At 41.5% G+C, this 18,599-nt stretch overlaps 1 protein-coding gene across 1 annotated transcript in view; it reads right to left on the reverse strand.

The window, feature by feature from the left end:
* SLC3A1 (solute carrier family 3 member 1) overlaps positions 1 to 10,642 on the reverse strand; it is a 28,869-nt gene extending 18,227 nt beyond the window's left edge. Inside the window, exons 1-4 of the mRNA XM_089653929.1 lie at positions 10,031 to 10,642; positions 6,041 to 6,220; positions 5,776 to 5,930; positions 3,370 to 3,495 (exon numbers count right to left, since the gene is read on the reverse strand). Coding sequence (XP_089510055.1) covers positions 3,370 to 3,495; positions 5,776 to 5,930; positions 6,041 to 6,220; positions 10,031 to 10,445 — 876 coding nt within the window. The 5' untranslated portion in view covers positions 10,446 to 10,642. The remainder of the gene's footprint in view (positions 1 to 3,369; positions 3,496 to 5,775; positions 5,931 to 6,040; positions 6,221 to 10,030) is intronic.
* Positions 10,643 to 18,599: the final 7,957 nt, after the last annotated feature.

Below are 18,599 nucleotides of genomic sequence, written 5' to 3' on the forward strand. Positions count from 1 at the left end.
ACTAGTTCAGCAATACCAAGAACGTTTCACCACTCACCCAGGTAGTGTGCTCCTCTGCATGCAGCTACTGTGATGAGTGATGCAGCATCTGCATTACAGAAGACGTCCAGTAGAATGTGAATAACTACTGCTAGACATACCATGGGTCATGATGAAAGTTTGTATGTCATACGGACCTGATATGGGGGGTTACACCAGGGGCGGACTGATCATTTGGAAACTCGGGCACTGCCGAGGGCCCTGGGTCAGTAGGGGGCCCCATGAGATGCCCCTGGTACCTTTTTCATAGGCTTTTTTTGAGTTTGGGCAAGGACACAGGGGGCCCCATGATCCCCTATTGCCGGGGGGCCCCATGAGTTGTCAGTCCGCCCCTGGGTTACACACATTCCTGGGATTGTGTGTAAATCTAACAAATTTCTGCCTGTCGGGTGCAAGCATTCAGGAGGCTGCACTGACGCCCGATTGCTTCCACGCACCCCGGGTAATGGCGCCCCACACCCCCAACACGCATCTTGGGCACTGCTTGCCCATCTGCGGGCCTGGGATTGACATAACGGGTGCTTGCAGCAGGAGGGGAGGGTGGAGAGCCGATTCACGTCTGCCCTCCTCTTCTCCTGGTTGCTGACCCAGAAACTGATGTATTTGCTGTCACTTCCTGGTCCCCATGTCAGTTTCCATTTCATTCAGTTGAGTACAGAAGAGACATCCAAGGTGTCTCATTAAAGATAACCTGTCACCAAAAACATCATCCGATAGGGGACTTTTTGACCCATATGTGATGGGAAAAAAAATTAAATTGTAAAAAATTTAAGTTACACCATAAAATCCCCCCCAAAAAAATAAATTTTGAGGCCTCCCCACCCAAACATATAAGCATGTGCAAATATAAATGCACCTAAGCATTAAAATGTTGATTGCAATACAAGTTATATGTCATGCATGCCGTAGTGAGAACAATAATTCTAACACCAGACCTCCTCCACAACACTAAAGTGATGACCTATAGGGGGCCTTTAGAGCTTCGCCTATAGAACATATAGGGTACTGAAGTTTGTTGTCATTTCATGAGCTCACACAAATTTTAGGTTTGAGGTGTTGTGCATCAGTTTACTCGGTGCAACCTTGTCTTTTATATTTTACCAAAAAACGGGTAATTTATTGTGTTTGTGTACCCCAAAATGTTATGGGTTTTTTAATGAAATTTTGCATTTCCTAGACCTTTGTGGTAATATCCTTTTTTCATAAAAAAATGAAACTACCACTATTTTATTCTCTAGAGTGTCTGTTTTCAGAAAATATATAATGTTTTTGCAGTTTTGTGTAATCTTCAGGCCTAAAATAATTTTTTATACATGTGTGGAAAAAAAACCCTGCAAAAACGGCGCCAGTAGTGTAAGGGTTAAAGGAGTCAGAACAACAGCCAAGCAATATGAATTTTCAGGAGGAAAGTTCTGTACAAGTCTTCTTTTTATCACTTATTAAATATGCTGTGTAAGCTCCCTATTAGACTTCGCAGGTAACGCAATGGAAGCAGCACAGATACACACCATATGTACATTGCTTTTCACTCCCCAGCTCTTACTTGGACCCTAGCAGGGGCGGACTGAAAGCTCATGGGGCCCCCGGGCAATAGGGGATCATGGGGCCCCTGTGTCCTTGCCCAAACTCAAAAAAGCCTATGAAAAAGGTACCAGGGGCATCTCATGGGGCCCCCTACTGACCCTGGGCCCTCGGGCAGTGCCCGAGTTTCCAAATGGTCAGTCCACCCCTGGACCCTAGTATCTCTATTGGGCCTCCGCTACACCTCACACCCCACTCACCTCTACCTCAGATACACACTGTCCCAAGGGCGGACTGACCATTTGGAAACTCGGGAACTGCTCGAGGGCCTGGTGTCAGTAAGGGGCCCCATGAGATGCCCCTGGTACCTTTTTCATAGGCTTTTTTGAGTTTGGGCAAGGACACAGGGGTCCCATGATCTCCTATTGCCCGGGGGCCCCATGAGTTGTCAGTCTGCCCCTGCACTGTCCTTTCTTAAAACACCTCGCCTCCTCCACATCTTTCAACTCACAATCAGTGGCCTCGCTTCTCACAAAGATGCAAATGCTACCCAAGAAGAGATGGTGTCACTGAGCTACCATTCTGTCAATAAATCCACGTCTCGGCAGGAGGGAGGCCATGGCTTGGCAGTGAGCTGCAGCCCCTTGCTTGAAAACCATTGGTTTCCACTATAGGAGGTTCCTTTTTATTTATTTTTTTAAGAACACCCCAATGAAAACCAGAAAAATAGAAGATCGACTACCAGACTCCTCACTAATGTCCTAATATTTGATTTATTTATTAAATGTTGCAATACTTCAAGCTTGTTCCTTTTTCTATGCCAGGCTACAGGGTTTATTTATAGATTACAAATTGGACCGTTTGGGCAGCTTTTTATGAAGAAAGCAAAGAAGGGGCGCACTCTCCTCGTGCATTACCGTGAAAAAAAGGAATTTATTTAAAAAAATGACGAAAGTATATACTCACAAACCAAGATTCATAAAACAAGCTAGGAACCAATGTGACAGTCCAAGCAATAGGTAGTCTGGCAATAGGGTTTTCTAACGCGTTTCGGGAGACGTACTCCCTTCTGCTTAGCTCTGAAGAAGGGAGTACGTCTCCCGAAATGCATTATCATACCCTGTTGCCAGACTACCACTAGCTCGGACTGTCACATTGGTTCCGAGCTTGTTTTATGAATCTTGGTTTGTGAGTATATACTTTGGTAATTTTTAAATAAATTCCTTTTGATCACGGTATTGCACAAGGAGAGTGCGCCCCTTCTTTGCTTTCTTTCAGTATTATCAAGATTCCCCGTTCTTTAGAGAGCCGCACCTCAGCGAGTGACTGGTACTTTGGTCCTGGGATGCTCACAGACTTGAGCACTTGTGTTGTTTTTTTTTCTCTTAGCTTTTTATGAACATGTATGCAAACGTTCAGAGATTTAGACCTCACTTTCCGCATGCTTGTTTCATCAGTGGCAACTTCAAAACTTTGATCTGTGAGGTTACCAACTTATATTCATATACTGGAAGTGCAAAGGCTATTGCAGTATAAATGCAGAAACCTGCATGTCAAGGCAGTCCTTTTGTTGCTGTTGTAGGTCAAAATCGGATATAGATATTTCGATTTTGTGCCAAGTGGTTCACTAAAAAAAAAAAAAAAAGGCATGGCTCAGACGGCTCATCCGTCAATGAACTTTGTGCTTTGCCTACAGTTCTTCTCATGGGTAAGGTCTTTTTGTTGGCATTTTTTTTAAACGGTACTTAATATAATAATAGATAGACAAAACTACACCATCATAAAACCATCATAAAACGTTCAACTTACTAAAATTTCACTGTGGATGTCTGGATTGTGGAAATTTAGATCGGGTTGCTCTTTGTGGAATTGATGAAAGTAGCATTGTTCCCTGACACTGTCGTACTCCCAAGCTGAGTTTCCATACATGCTCACCTAAAAAGAACATTGGATGCCTGGATCACAGGATAATCATCAAAAAACAGTTAAGATCATTGGAATTCTAAAACATGTTAGTTCTTAACACACCCAGTGATTTCTACAACATGTACAGATAGGACCTATTACTTCTGCATTTTCTTTCTCTATGCTTTAATAGTGGTCATCATAAGCCCATGCCAAATGGCATGTTTGCATTCAGTCTTTCTGCCTGTGTGATACAATGCCTTTAGTGATGGGAATCACAAATAACGATTTTTTTAGCATGCACTGCACTCATGTAATGCCTAGGGATCACAAACTGCTAGAAGCAGAGAGCTCCTGTATAGGTTTAGCTGCTGTATAGACAGCAAATGGGACTGACAACAAAGTGAACACAAGAGAAGGGTTAGGTTAGGGGAGGACCAGAACCTCTGACAGGTTTTTAATCACTGTCTACTGTATTTGAGGTAACTGAGTACAGTGAGTGAGCATTATCACTCAGGGACTGAAAGTGTGTTACTGGCAGGAGAAAAAAAAAAAAGGAAAACAAACTATTGCAGCCACCACATCCAAGAAATGGTAAGCTGCAATATATTTCATTTTTGTAGGGTTTAGATATACTTTAAGGGTTCAAATTGTTAGTTTGAGGTTATCTCTCTCTCTATTAATCAGCACTGATTATTTTCAATCTTTATGCTGCTAGGATTAGTAAACTGATGGGTAAGTATATTATATTTACTTGTTTTAAACTTTTTTTTTACATTACTTCAGTTACTTCCTGGTTTCCTGCCTAGGCAAATGATGTCATACATTCCACCAGTCTTCGGGAAGGGAGGGAGGGTTCTCATCTAAGCCGATGCCTGAGCTATGGACAGATGGAAGTAAATGCTACATGAATCATCTGCACTTACTCAAGATGGCCACTGCCACAAATGCTAGGGGGTGTTTTTAAAAATGATGTCTCAGCAAAATAAAGCATGGAGACATGGATGGGTGAGTTTGCTTTGATTATTAATAATGAATTCAGATGTATCCGGTCGGATGTAATGCGATTCCACTTTAAGGATTAAGATTCAGAGTTGGGTTTACAGTTAGGTTTAAAGTGAATCGGTACTTTGCCAATGCAGATTCACTTTAATAGAAGCAGACTGACCGGATTGAGGTCTGAAGCTGTGACCCTTGCTGTAATGTCTCTTCTTGCTGAGCCACCTAATGCTGGATAGTTAACTGCCTGATCTCTTAAGACAACCTTGCCATGTGTCTTGTTTGCCTTGAACCTCTAGCTCCTCCCATGAACTTCCTATTTTAGCCATGCCTTTGCACTTCCTGTTTGCCAGATTATTGCGCTCTCTTCAGCCAATATCTGGTTCTAGTCTCTTCTGCTGCCGTGCGTATCATCGCTACCTCTTGTTACCAACCTTTGGCTTGTTCCACGACTTCTCTTCTGCTTGATCCCAACCTGAAACAACTTGTTACCGACCTTCGGCTTGTTTACCGACTACACTTCTGTGTGACCTCTACATGCTGTCTGCCACTGGACCCCGGCTTGCTTACTTCCTGGTGGGCCGATCCTGAGGACTGAAACCTGGTACCAACACATAGCAAAACTCTTCTCTACCATCAGAAGCGCTGGTGAATACCAGTTAGTGCTTAGACCCAGTGCCTCGGGTGAGCCAGCATCATCCACTAGGGTGACCTGACCATGTATTCTTCCTGTTGGCCTCTCTACTGCTATAGTTACTGATCTCCGAGTCGGACCCCTGGCCATGACACAGACTTACCTTAATCTCATTCCCCCAACAGTCCATTAAGGTGACAGGAAACAAGGCAAGCCCTGTGTAAACCTTGAGTGTCTGGAGCAGTAACTGACAAAGGCCTATGGACTCCACTGTGACTGAGCAGATTGGCCCAGCCTTGTCACATGTTCTGTACACCTAGAAGTGCCAAGTATTTCCTTTGCTTTCCATCTTTAAACAGAATGGCAGGGCAAAATATATTTAAGTATGTGATGCTGGGTGTGAGTGTGCGTGGTTACATTGAAGTTTCAAGTTGGTATGTAGCTATTGGTTTTTTAGGTGCAGTAAATTCATTTTTTTTAGTAAACGCCATAAAAGACAACACTGAAAATCAACATACTTTGGGGGAAATACTGCCTTTGATGGCTATAATAAGCTGACAGAGAATTCAGCCCACCCAGGTTCACATAAAACTGATATTTCAGCTTTGGGTGACGTAGACTTTCACACCTAAAAGGGTGTTTATAATGCTATATGTTCCAACATCACACAGGCTTACCCAGTTATTGGGAGGAACAACCTGGTCATTTGCCCCCGTACAGTTCTTCCAGATGTAGTAGTCTGTATATTTATTTGTTCGATTCCTACTCAGCAGGAACCAATCGTGTTTATTGCTGGTGTGGTTTGGAATGAGGTCAATTATTAGTTTTATACCTAGGTGAAAAACAGAAAAATAATGATTTTATACAACAATTCAGTAACCCAAAGCCTTCACTCTTCTATCCAAAACATTAAAAAAATAACTTTTAGATATACCACCTCACCTTTATCATGCAGAGCAGAAAGCAGATTCTCAAAGTCCACCATAGTTCCGAAACTTGGGTCAACCTGGTGGAAGTCATCCACAGCACAGTGATAGTCTTTCAGCGTTGACTTGTAGAATGGGGCAATCCAGACAACTTTCACACCAAGGTACACAAAGTGGTCAATCTTCTCCTGCACACCTGGAAGTTGAAAGCAGAAAGACAGAGAGAAGGTTGAATTCCGGAAGCTAGCTGAGAAACCTGAGTCTCTTAATACTACATTTGTGAAAGGCTCTCATTTTCACTACATAAATTTCACTTTGATGCTTTATTTCATATTAGCTAGTGTTTGCTCGGTTTTTTTTTTTTAGACTTGTTATCATGAATGCAAAAGGTGGCAACACAAGATGAGAAAGTAAATTAACATTTTCGATACAACATTTAAAGGCAAGTGATTAAATTGTGGAGCTTAAAGTGAATCTAAACCTTATCTATGAACCTCTCAATTGTTCTTTTTGGATCTGTTAAATATAATATTATAAACATTTAGGGGTTGATTTACTAAAACCTGAGAGTGCAAAATATGGTGGAGCTGTGCATTGTAGCCAGTTTCTAACTTCAGCTTGTTCAATTAAGCTTGAAAAAAACTGGAAGCCAATTGGTTTCTATGTAGAGCTGCACCAGATTTTGCACTCTCCAGTGTAAAATCAACCTTTTTATGTTCTGTAAGTGAAAAGATGCCGCTTAATCATGTCAAATTCAGAGCAGTCATGTGCACACCTCTAGGGTTATATCAAGGAAACAACTTGTAGAATACCAATTAGTCACAATATTTTGGAGATGAGGAGCATGGGATGGATTTAGTAATTTTACAAATGATAGTAGATCAGGGCTGACACCACATTATTTCAGTCCACAAAAATGCATGTGGTGTCAGTCCAAAGGAGTTTAGTGCATTTCTGGCAGATTAAAAGTTATTCTTCTGTACTTGCAGAATCTGTAAATGGTTAAAACATTGGGGAATGCGCATGCATTGCAAAAATGTAATTATAAATATATACTTTTTTTTTTTTTTTTCTGACCGTTAAATTAGACTGGCAGTGCAATGGATTGGGTGGAGTGTAACGTTGTGGTCTGATGGGTCTATTCCTCTTGGCTGATAAAGCAGAACTAAGCACAGCGCTAGCACATGACAAGCAGTGAAAGGTGGATGTCACTTTGGGGGGGGGGGGGAGGAATAATTTTTAATCTACTCAATCCTTAACTAAAAAAAAAATGAGATCCTGCTACGTATGGGCAGCTGTATCATTCTGTGGCAGTTGTTTGGAGGCAAATAGAACGGTTCAATTATCACTCAGGAGGAGCAATATTATCTCTCATCAACTGCCACTAAGGCCTCCTGTGTGACTACAGCAACATGGCATCTTGTCAATTTGCATCACTCCTTTGTTATTCTGGGGTCCTGAGCTCAATGTCCACCAGGAGCTCTTTCTCAATAAAGTTTGTGGTTTATACATTCTTGGCTCTTGTAGCCAATACAGTTGGCGGAATTGTGAAACTTCAATAATCATTTAATTATTCAGAGGAGTTGGCATTAAATACAAGTGGAGATGACAGCAATCACATTTGCAGTCTAATTCCGAATAAGATTTCATGCTCACAAATGTTAAACACATACTGGCAAGATAAGACAGGTAAAATATTACAAAAGTGCTATGAAGGTTGTACCTGCTATGAACAAGTATGTATGGACGATTTCCCCATGTCAGTACAGAAATGATCTGTAATTGCTCTAAGGCCAGTTGTAGCCCATTCTTCTATGTCATCAGCCGTTCATGGCCAGGGCAGGGGATCCCAAAGTGTGGAATGTGTGTCACAGGTGGAACATGCCCTCACTGCAGGTGGCACAGAGCAACAGGTAGGGTCTAGAGCAGACCTACACAAGGTTTTTGAAGGAGACTCATGCAGAAAAAAATCATTATGGTTACTGCTATTTACACGTGAATCATTATTCTGGTACTATACATGGAGGTAAATGAGGTGCCAAGTGCAATAAGAGTGAGAGGAACAGACATGTTATGGTACACACTTGTATGCAGTTGACCAAGGTGTAGAAGAACTGAGCTTAGGTCTTGATCGCTGACTACTTAAAGGATGAGTAAAGCCAAAACATATCATTTTAGATATTTTTCTATCTCTGTCACATTGGGAGGGTTCTTCACTTTCTGTCTATAGACAGGTGTTCCCATTGAAATATTTCCCCTTCATTCCAATTCTACTGATAGCTCAAAACTTTGAATTTCCCCATACTTTTAGCCCCAGTGACAATGGTCAATAGAACAAACAGAGAGGAACCTACCCAGCGGGACACAGGCAGCATTAAAAACCTGATAGATAATATAAATCTGGCTTTACATTCACTTTAAAGAAAGTTTAAAAAGGGGCCCTTCTAACGAAAAATACTCTTTGCACCATTCCAATTTTCTGACATGTCTGCATCCTCCAGGAAAAAAACATGCACCAATAGAAGAAACAGCAAACCAAAGGATAAAAGATTCCAAATTGATTTCTTGGTTTACAATGAAAAATAGCCAACATGTTTCAGGTGTCAGAAAAGACTCCCCCCTTCATTAAGGCTTCAGTTAAAATATGAACCTTGAATGGACTCAAAATAAGACTTTCCTGTATTAATCTACTGTATGTAAGGAACTAAGTACTGGATTAGAGGAGTTAAGCTGGCCATAGATGGTTCGAATCTCGGCCAGGCCAGTTCATCAGGGACTGGCGAAGATTCAATCCATCTATGGGCAGGCTGACTGTATGCAAATCGATCCATCGATTGAATTGGGTACAATCAGCATGTTGGATTTTCAGCATGCGATTTTTGCCAGTGACTATAGCCTCTAGCAATAATTATTGTGTTTTCCCAGCAGGTATGGCTCCTCATGCCCCCCTCACCAGGAGAACACAATAGCTCCGCGGTAGGGATTCCCCCATCAAAACTGAATCGCATCATTTATAGCCCATCTATAGCCTACATTAAGCTAACCCTACATGGCTCAGGTTTTTTTCTCTGAACCAGTGTGCCGTTGTATGTTGACTGTAGAGGAGGCAGATGATTTCACTGTCAGAATAATACAATGATCAAACTAAAGTTTTCCAGCAAGCCCATTCATGAGCAAATGATCAGTAGATAAAATGCTCTTAATCAGAATCGGCCATAGATAGATGGATACTTGGCTGGTTCCTGCTGAACTGAACAAATTTCAATCCATCTATGGCCAGCAGTATCTGAGCAATCAAGGTAAGTCTCCTCCAGCAGCCTCCTAGGATTCTGGGCTCATTGGTCCCATGTGATAGCAATAAAGTTGTGAAAAAAAAATTAAAAAGTGTTTAAGAATGTAAAATATAATAAAGAAATGTAAAAGTACCCCATCACCCTGTGCACACACATCCAAATACAAGCATGCACTGTCAGTTACAGTAAAATGCTGATGGTGGATAACTTTGGGTTCCATACTTTTTCGCTGTTGCACGGTCGCAGATGTGTGGTATCTATTTACCTGACAATACCTCATCCTTTATTTTGTACAAGAAAAAAATGAGGATGAAGTCATGAAAATTGTATTTTTTTACTGGAAATATTGATTTGATCAAGAATTGTGCAAATATTGTGTGATGTAAACAATTGCTATTGCCATTTATTTGACAGGGTCTCTGTTTCTAGAAAATATATAAGTTTCTGGGGATTTTTAAGCAATTTTCTAGCCAAAAATGCAGATTTTAATGTGTGTTAAAAATTTAAAAATTGCTCCAGAGGGGAGCTGGTCAACATGCTTTGCATTTCTTCAGATGAAGCATTACCTATTGAGTTGCGTTTGAACTGCAAATAAAGCAAGTCAATGGGGCATTTTGCATTTAAACGCCTGCATAGATAATATGCACCTTGTTAGACAACAGATCTTTATAATTATATAAAATATCAAATGGAACACAAAATCTGGAAATTACCTTTAAGATCTCCGGAGCCATCGTCATCGCTGTCTCGGAAAGACTTCGGGTAAACCTGATAGATTGGGCTGCTCTGCCACCAGTCGAGACATTTAGGCGACAGAGCTATAATCGAGATTGTGGCGGCAATGATGGCCAAAGTAGCGACAATGATGAGCCAGAATAGAATCTCTCGTGTGACCTTGTAGCACATTTGATTGGAGAATTGTAGCAGGACTTCTTTTGGCATGCCAGCATATGGCTTTAATGGAAGGGTTTGGTCATACTCATTCAGTTTGACCGCGTAAGAGGACTCTTCGATCTGGCTGTTTTTCCTGCTTGGCGTCTCCTCCTTTTCGTCGTGATCTGCAATAAATCCATTATTCTCAAGACCGGATTTCTCCTTTAACTCCACTGAGTTGACCTCTTCATCCATGTTCACCAGCTAGACTGCCTGCAAATCTGTGTTTTCTTTTCCAGATCTACCGACCTAGTACAGTGAAGACTGCCTGCAGGCGAGGTTTACCTGAAGCTGGCCAGCCAACCAACACAAATCCCCTTTAAATACTCATGGCCAGGTCAAGGTACACAAAGAGAAAACAGTACAAAGTCCTAGTAATTACTAACACCCCTCAGCCTGCATTCAGCTAAATAATTGAATGGCTGCAATTTACTTGCACTGTGTCACAGATAAGGATAAGAGAGCTCAGAACATACAGGAAAATACAAGTCATTCTTGGCAATCTGATCTCTGTGGCACAAAACAATGTCTGTTTGAGACAGAGAAATTCCTGACTTGGATCAAACAATGCCTCCATTATGAACACTAGATTGGATTTCAAATATTTTGATTGCAGTGCTTGGTTACGTTTAACAAGTTGATTTGCATGGCTGTATAAAGATACAGGGGGTGTGTGGTCAAGATGGGATTAAGGGCGCATTTGAAATCTAGAAATGGCATTAAAATGTATGCAAAGACGCTAATACACCATAAAAGATATGTACTGTATGGTCAATGGGCTTGTTCAAATGAGCCGTGAGCCGTCTGCTCTTCATTTCTCCAAAAGCTAGAGAGCCTTGGTGCATCTAACGCAGGCTCCACTCATCTGTAAGGATCGTCATTTTTAACATAGAGGAACTCTTGAGATAACTTTCAGGTCTCAGGAACCTTACTAATAAATACTTTATCTACAACTCAGGATATATTGGCATGAACTGTAAGTGGAGAAAAAAGAATAAATGAAAGAATAAGGAATGTGTTGAATGTCCAGAATCATTGCCAGGACATCCAATAATAAATAATAATAACATTTGAAGGCACAGGATGGAATATTTTCTTTAACAAATTTCTACACACAGTGTATGTGTTTTTTGTTCAGGAAATTACATCCATTCCAACATCGAAAAGTAAAAAAGTAAAAGCAAGTGACATTTTAAATTACTTTCATACGACATTCATCAAGTCATCTAAATGTACTGAGAATTTTTTGTTTGAGAACCTACCAGCTTAACCCCTTAATGCAGACATAACACAAATATGTGACCTCACAGAACTGGGCTTCCTTCCGTGAGGCCACGTATTTGAGTACCTGTCTTTGTGCTGGGAGCTCACCGCATGGCGCGCTCCCAGCACAAAGACCGCAGTGTCGCTGAGAGCACCGGGTCCCGTTCTAACGATTGGGACCCGGGATTCCCGATTCCGGGTCACATGATCGCTGTGATAGCCTCTGATTGGCTATCACAGTGATCAGTCACTGTACAGCCCGGCCCCCTTGTTTTTCTTTCTCTCTATGAATGGAGGAGAGAGATACATTGTATCTCTCTAACTCCTGGCATAGAGGGAAAAAAATGTTTGTTAAAAAAAAACAACAAATAAATAAATATTAAAATAAAAAATAAAGAAAAAATACCTAGATCTAGGTTTGATTAGTGCCAGGGTTAGTGTTTGGGTCAAGGTCAAAAGGTCAGGGTCAAAGGTCAGGCTTTTAAAAAAAAATCTGGTGCCAGTTAGTGTCAATGTCAGTGTTAGTGTGTTTTAGGTAAAAAAAAAAAAAAAAGACAAAAACAAAATACGCACTATTGTTTCTGGGCTGTACTACAGGTGCAAACAACAAATAACATACACATATATGGGATCGCTGCGATCGTCAAGAGCTGGAGAATTTATTTTGGGTTCTTCTTTGGTGGTAGGTTATGATAGTAACAAGAAACACACAGCTAATTAAAAAAATATATTTTTTTTACTATTTTGGGCCAGTTTTCCTTTGATAATAAAAGAAAATCAGGAGATATTCATTACCGTTTACCACCAAATGAAAGCCCAATTTGTCCTGAAAAAAACGCAGTATAATTCTCCTGGATGTACAAAGTAGTTGTGATGATATGTACGGTTTTACTAACACATGTCAACGTTGCAAATTTGTGCTTAGGCATTTAGATTTGTTTTACCCTTAGGCGTGAAGGGGTTAAGTTAAAGGGGATGCATTCACATTTTTAGTGAGATATATACTGCTCTGCCTCATTCAGTCATGTTTTTAGGTGTCTGCTTGAGACACGTGCCGTTCCTTCAGAGCTGTGTGCCAGAGCCGAAACGTCATCGGCAGCTCAGCCAATCAAACAGCCGCAGCCAGCGAACCTGGAAGAAAGACCAAGTGAAGATGGAAGCCTTCCGCAGCGGTGACAGCGCGCCACTGGAGAGCTTCATTCTTAGGAACTGTACGTCCTTCATAACGTGCTAGTAGGCAATGTATACTAGTACATTATATCACCTTGCAAGGGAAGCTTTTTTTTTTTTTTTTTAACAAGTTTGCCATCATTTTAAGCACTCTTTTATATGAGGTTTCCATTGGGTTCATGAGTTTTTCGGGGGTTATTAAGAATAGCAGCTGTTGAATATATTGATATTATTTGAGTTGGATCTGAGCTCACAAGTCGACATTTTATGTTTTTAATGAGCATGGACTGGGGATTATTTGAATTATTGTATTTGCATGTAGACCACCCTAGATAATGCCAACATGTGGAGAAACTGAAATCCAATGAATCAAAGGGGTGAGCTAGGGCAGTGGCCTCCCGAGGCAGGTGCGGGAGGTGCGGTCCGCACCGGGTGACACCGACCGCACAGGGTGACACCAGACCCGCTCCACAAAAAGGTAAGTTGTAAAGCAAGCAGATGATCCCCGCAGGATGGATCGGATCCGGGTTCGATGTCACCCCGTATAGGTTGTATGCCGATGATCCTCATCGGCATGCAACCTATACGGGGTGACACTGGACCCGCTCCAAGAAAAGGTAAGTTGTAAAGCAAGCAGATGATCCCCGCAGGATGGATCGGATCCGGGTCTGGTGTCACCCCATATAGGTTGTATGCCGATGATCCTCGTCGGCATGCAACCTATACGGGGTGACACCGGACCCGCTCCAAGAAAAGGTAAGTTGTAAAGAAAGCCTAATAGATCGGAGTCCGATCCATTATGCTCAATCCGCAGATCCGATCCATTCTGCGGGGATCGTCGGAGGGGGTGTCACCAAGTGTTACCGCACCGGGTGACACCAACCCTAGGGACGCCTCTGAGCTAGGGACAGTCAGGTTAAAGTGGAAGCTCAGGCAAAACCTAACTAAGGCTACTCCCACCCTCATTTTAAAGCTCTTCTATCAAGCCCTGTAAAGCAGGCGTCTCCAAACTTTCTATGCAAAGGGCCAGTTCACAGTCCTTCAGGCTTTAGGGGGGCCAGGCTGTGGCTGGTAGAAGTAGAAAATGCCCTGCGATCTATAGGAGTAAGCAATGCCCCATAATTAATTTTAATGGAAGGCCTAATGCACCATTGTTAGTATCAGTACCAGAAATAGTGCCCCATTGTTGGTGTCTTTGGTAGGAATGGTGCCCCAACTTTGGTTTCAGTGCGAAGAATAGTGTTCCAAAGGCTGGATAAAGACAAGCAAAAGGCCACATTCGGCCCCTGGGCTGCAGCTTGGAGGCCACTGCTGTAAAGAAAAGATCTGTATACTTACCTATTCTGAAGCTGCTCCAGTTTCCAGCAGCATCTTCTGTGTAGAGGATTGACAACTACGGCTGGAAATGCCTAGTTGATGATGTCACCCATAGACTTACTTTGGGGCATCTGTTGTCAACTGCCCCTCCTCTACACAGAAGCTGTTGCTGACAGCTGATCATGGGACCGGACCGGAGCAGCGTCAGCAGGGGTGGACTGACCATTTAGGTACTTGGGCACTGCCCGAGGGCCCAGGGTCAGTAGGGGGCACCATGAGATACCCTTGATACCTTTCATAGGCTTTAAGGGTGTGGTTTGAGTGTGGGCAAGAACACAGGGGCCCTATGATTTCCTGTTGCCCGGGGACCCCATGAGTTGTCAGTCCGCCTCTGGGCGTCAGTATAGGTAAGTATGCAGATCTCTTCTTTACAGGGTTAGATAGAATGGGCTTCACAATATTGGAGAACCATGGTTGCCTTCAAAATCCCAAGGAAACGGGGTTCTCGAATATTGTGATTTAACAGGGATGCTGGCAACCACATCCACAGCCACAAAAAAAGTTTATTTTCTAGATAGAATGGGCTTAGAATAAGGGGTGGGAGTAGGTTTAGCTTTAAGGTGGGAATACATGATTAGAAAATCGACCAATCGGTCATCCGGCGACCGAGAGGCGTTCGTTCGTTGGTCGAAAACGTGGCCCACATTAACCAATCTAAAAAAATTGTTCGTCGGACAATACGTAGTGTTGACGTCTTCTGTACAAGTGGAAGTGATGCGGTGTGCGTGTGACTTTGTAGCCACGCCCTTCCGGCCAGAACGAGCGATATACACAACAATTACCAGCAATGAGTATAATATTGTTTATTACATGACCTATATACATATATAGTGATACATAAAATATAATCTGCAGAATTCTGCTTTCATTATCTCATTAGGCTAATCTACTTTTAACATTTGGATTTTTCGTTTGTGTTTACGAAGATTCCTTGGACATAAACATCCGGGTCATCTTCTGTTTCCAGTCATGCGTGATAGCGCTTGATAGATTTTTTTCGTACGACCGTCATACCACCGCATAGAAAATCGGTCGTTCATATGCAAAACTACAAAATTTTTCACTGTTGTTCAACCGGATTTTTTCGTTCACAATCAGCGGCGGACTGACCATTTAGGCACTTGGACACTGCCCGAGGGCCTGGGGTCAGTAGGGGGCCCCATGAGATGCCCCTGGTACCTTTCATAGGCTTTTTTGGGTGTGGTTTGAGTGTGGGCGAGGGCACAGGGGCCCCATGATTTCCTATTGCCCGGGGGCCCCATGAGTTGTCAGTCCACCCCTGTTCACAATATGATAATGCAATAGTGGTGAAGAGCTACACATACAAATGTGAATCAATGGATGTAATAAATCTACAATGCTGTAAAATTGCATAAATGTGCTGTCAATGGGAAACCTTACTGCACTATGGAGGCTCTCTTTGTCTACCTCTTTATGGCCTTATGACATTCCTGATGTTGTGAATACCATCTGAGGGGATAAGCGACCTGGCAGTGGAGGCTGAGTGGAACTGCAGAAGCCCAGTATCTGAGTTTTCCAGTGGTGTGGAGCATTGATTGCTCAAAGTGTTGTGGCCCTTTAAGGGGTCGCTTTAAGGAGGTGAGGAGGCACTTTAGCCACTTTTGGATTGTGATACACATGTGTGTCACACAAGCACCAATCATGTGTGGAGTAAACAACTGAAGCACCATCACTGATTTTTGCACATCAACCTTTTTGCACCAGCTATTGCACTTTACTGTGGACATTTTTTTGATATATGTTTTTACTTAGTATGTTTACAGTCAGAGCACTTGTCACCTTTAATTAGAGTGTGTTGCATTTATTGTCTCATCAACCTTACCCTATGAGGGTCATCTTGTTGGCACATTGGTTCCAGGTCAGTGATTGACTGACCCAGTTGCACTTCAGCACTTTTTTGAGCATGATTTTTTAACCAATAGACGCCCGGCCAATAGCCGTTTGGCAGCCAGAAAAATACATTAGATTTCAGGGTGGACTGATAAAAATACTGATCACTTCCCCAAAGTAGTACAATGTTACTATGGTAACATTGTACTACTTTGGTCATAGTGAAATATGAAAAAAAAATCTTAAAAAAAAGAAAAAAAATATAATAAAAATTTAAAATTAATAAAAAAAGTTTAAAAAAAAAAAAAAAAAAATTGTATTTTTTTTTTCATACTGTCAGTGTCCCTGATCACCGCCATGCCAGTTATATGATGACGCTGTACTGCACTGGTGACAGTATGTAAAAAAAAAAAATAGTGAAAATAATTTTTTAAATTTTTTCATTTTCCGAAAAATTATGACAAAAAAATACAACTTCAAAAAACTCGCCATGCCTCTTATGAAGTACGTTGGACTGTCTACTTTACAAAAAGGGGTCATTTGTGGGATATCTGTACTGTTCGGACATTCTTGGACCTCAAGAAATTAGATTGGCTGTCAGTACTTCAGGATTGATCAATATTCAGATCTATCCCATAGTTTGTGAACTCTATAACTTTCCTACAAACTAAAAAATACATCCTAATTTGGGTTATTTTCACCAAAGACATGTAGTAGAATACATCTCGGCCTAAATTTATGAAGAACAATTATTTATTTGCAAACTTTTAAAACAGAAACAAAGAAAAATGTGTTTTTTTTTCACAATTTTTGGTCTTTTTTTGTTAATTTAGCAAAAAATAAAAACCCCGGCGGTGATTAAATACCACCAAAAGAAAGCTCTACTTGTGTGAAGAAAATGATAAAATTTTAGTTTGGGTACAATGTTGTATGACCGCGCAATTGTCATTCAAAGTGTGAGAGCGCTGAGACCTGAAAAATGGCCTGGGAGGGAAGGGGTAAAAGTGCCTGGTATGGAAATGGTTGAGCACCTGTTTTAGCATTTACTATGTCGTCTGTGTATGTGTTATTGTTCCCTTTGGTGGATTTATGCAATTTTACAGCATTGTAGATTTATTACATCCATTGATTCACATTTGTATGTGTAGCGCTTCACCACTATTGCATTATCATTGTTCATCCTTAGGTGTCAGGATAATATGATAGCAGCTCGCATAGATTCATTAACCTCCTCAGCGGTCTGATTATTTCTGATTTTTTTGTGCTGAAAGCGGTACCATTTTTTTGCATTGAAATATGTAGTTTTTTATTGTAGGCTGTAATTGTTAGGAATAACTCACTGAAATCTGTCCGAACAAGAGTCTAGTAAACATCCCGGGTATGATAAAATTTGAAACACGAAATCATAAATTATAATTTAATAAATAATCATAAAAAATAATAATATAATAATAATAAATTTAATTCAATAATATAATCAAACCAAAAACACAGAAATTTGAAATACAGAGGCAAATTCGCACATCGCTGAGCAAAGTCGCAAAATCGTTTTCAGTGTCTGATGATGAATTTCCCCCACGAATCATTATCACTCAATTCTGCAAGTGGTTCTGATTTACTATCGCTGTTCTCTAGCTGGTCTAAAACCGCTTTTGACGTAAAGGGACGCTTTTTGGACGCCATGGACTTTTCTAAGTTTCCAGGCAGAAAGAACAGTCAAAATGCAGGCAGGACACAGGACAAAGCACTCGGGACAAAATGTATGTGAAATGCATTGAAACAGCAATGTTTTACTATGTAATAGTCATTTTTAAAAAAATGAAATTTTTTAAAAATTTTAAATTTGGCGCCGGTTCCGGCGCCCGTATGTCCCGACGTCACAGGGACCGGAAAACACGGAAGTCGGATGCCGGCATCAGCCGGGGACGCTGCAGGGGACACATTGTGGGAGCGAAGGACAAGGTAAGTGCTGCAGGGACCCCCGGAGCAACGCCGCATGGTATTCCCGAGTGTAGCTCGGGGTTACCGCTTTTGGTACTGAAATTGTACCCCGAGCTACACTCGGGAATACCGCCAGGGAGGTAAATTTCATCAATACCAGTGGAGCGCAGGGGGATTATTATTTACATTCGTTCACAATATGGTTATCGGTTAAAACATTAAAACATCCTGCTCATCAACGAAGAGAAAATCATACGATCAGTGGTTCCGCAAAATTTTTCGTACGATTTTCTTATCGTGTGTAGGGGGCATTAGTTAGGTTTTGCTTGAACTTTCACTATAAGGACGAGAGGGCTAGATGATGCAGGATACCCTCCAGCAAAGAAATGAAATGGGATCTATCTAAGTTGCTGGAGCTTCTAATGCATACTGTGAAACGCTCACAGTGTGCAGTGCAATCAAAGTAAACAATTTCAGTACAGAAGATGAGACCGAACAACTGTGCAAGGGGAGGCCGGAGTTGAAGATGTCTGTCACACTCTTGCTTTCTGCAGTAGATCTTTACCATAAATTCCATGAATTACGTTTGGTTTGATTATAAACGTTAGATAATGTTATCTGTAAATGATGCCCCAGCCTGGAGATGCATACAGTAATATTTATTTAGTGACATGGACCTTGGAGCCGTGTAAACTAGAACACAATTGAACATTTGGTTTCATGTTGTTGAGTTCAGACAACCTTGTT

The sequence above is a fragment of the Staurois parvus genome, unplaced genomic scaffold, assembly GCF_062004578.1.
Source record: "Staurois parvus isolate SC_StPar_1 unplaced genomic scaffold, SC_StPar_1.0 ptg000727l, whole genome shotgun sequence".
NCBI classification, from domain to species: Eukaryota; Metazoa; Chordata; class Amphibia; order Anura; family Ranidae; genus Staurois; species Staurois parvus.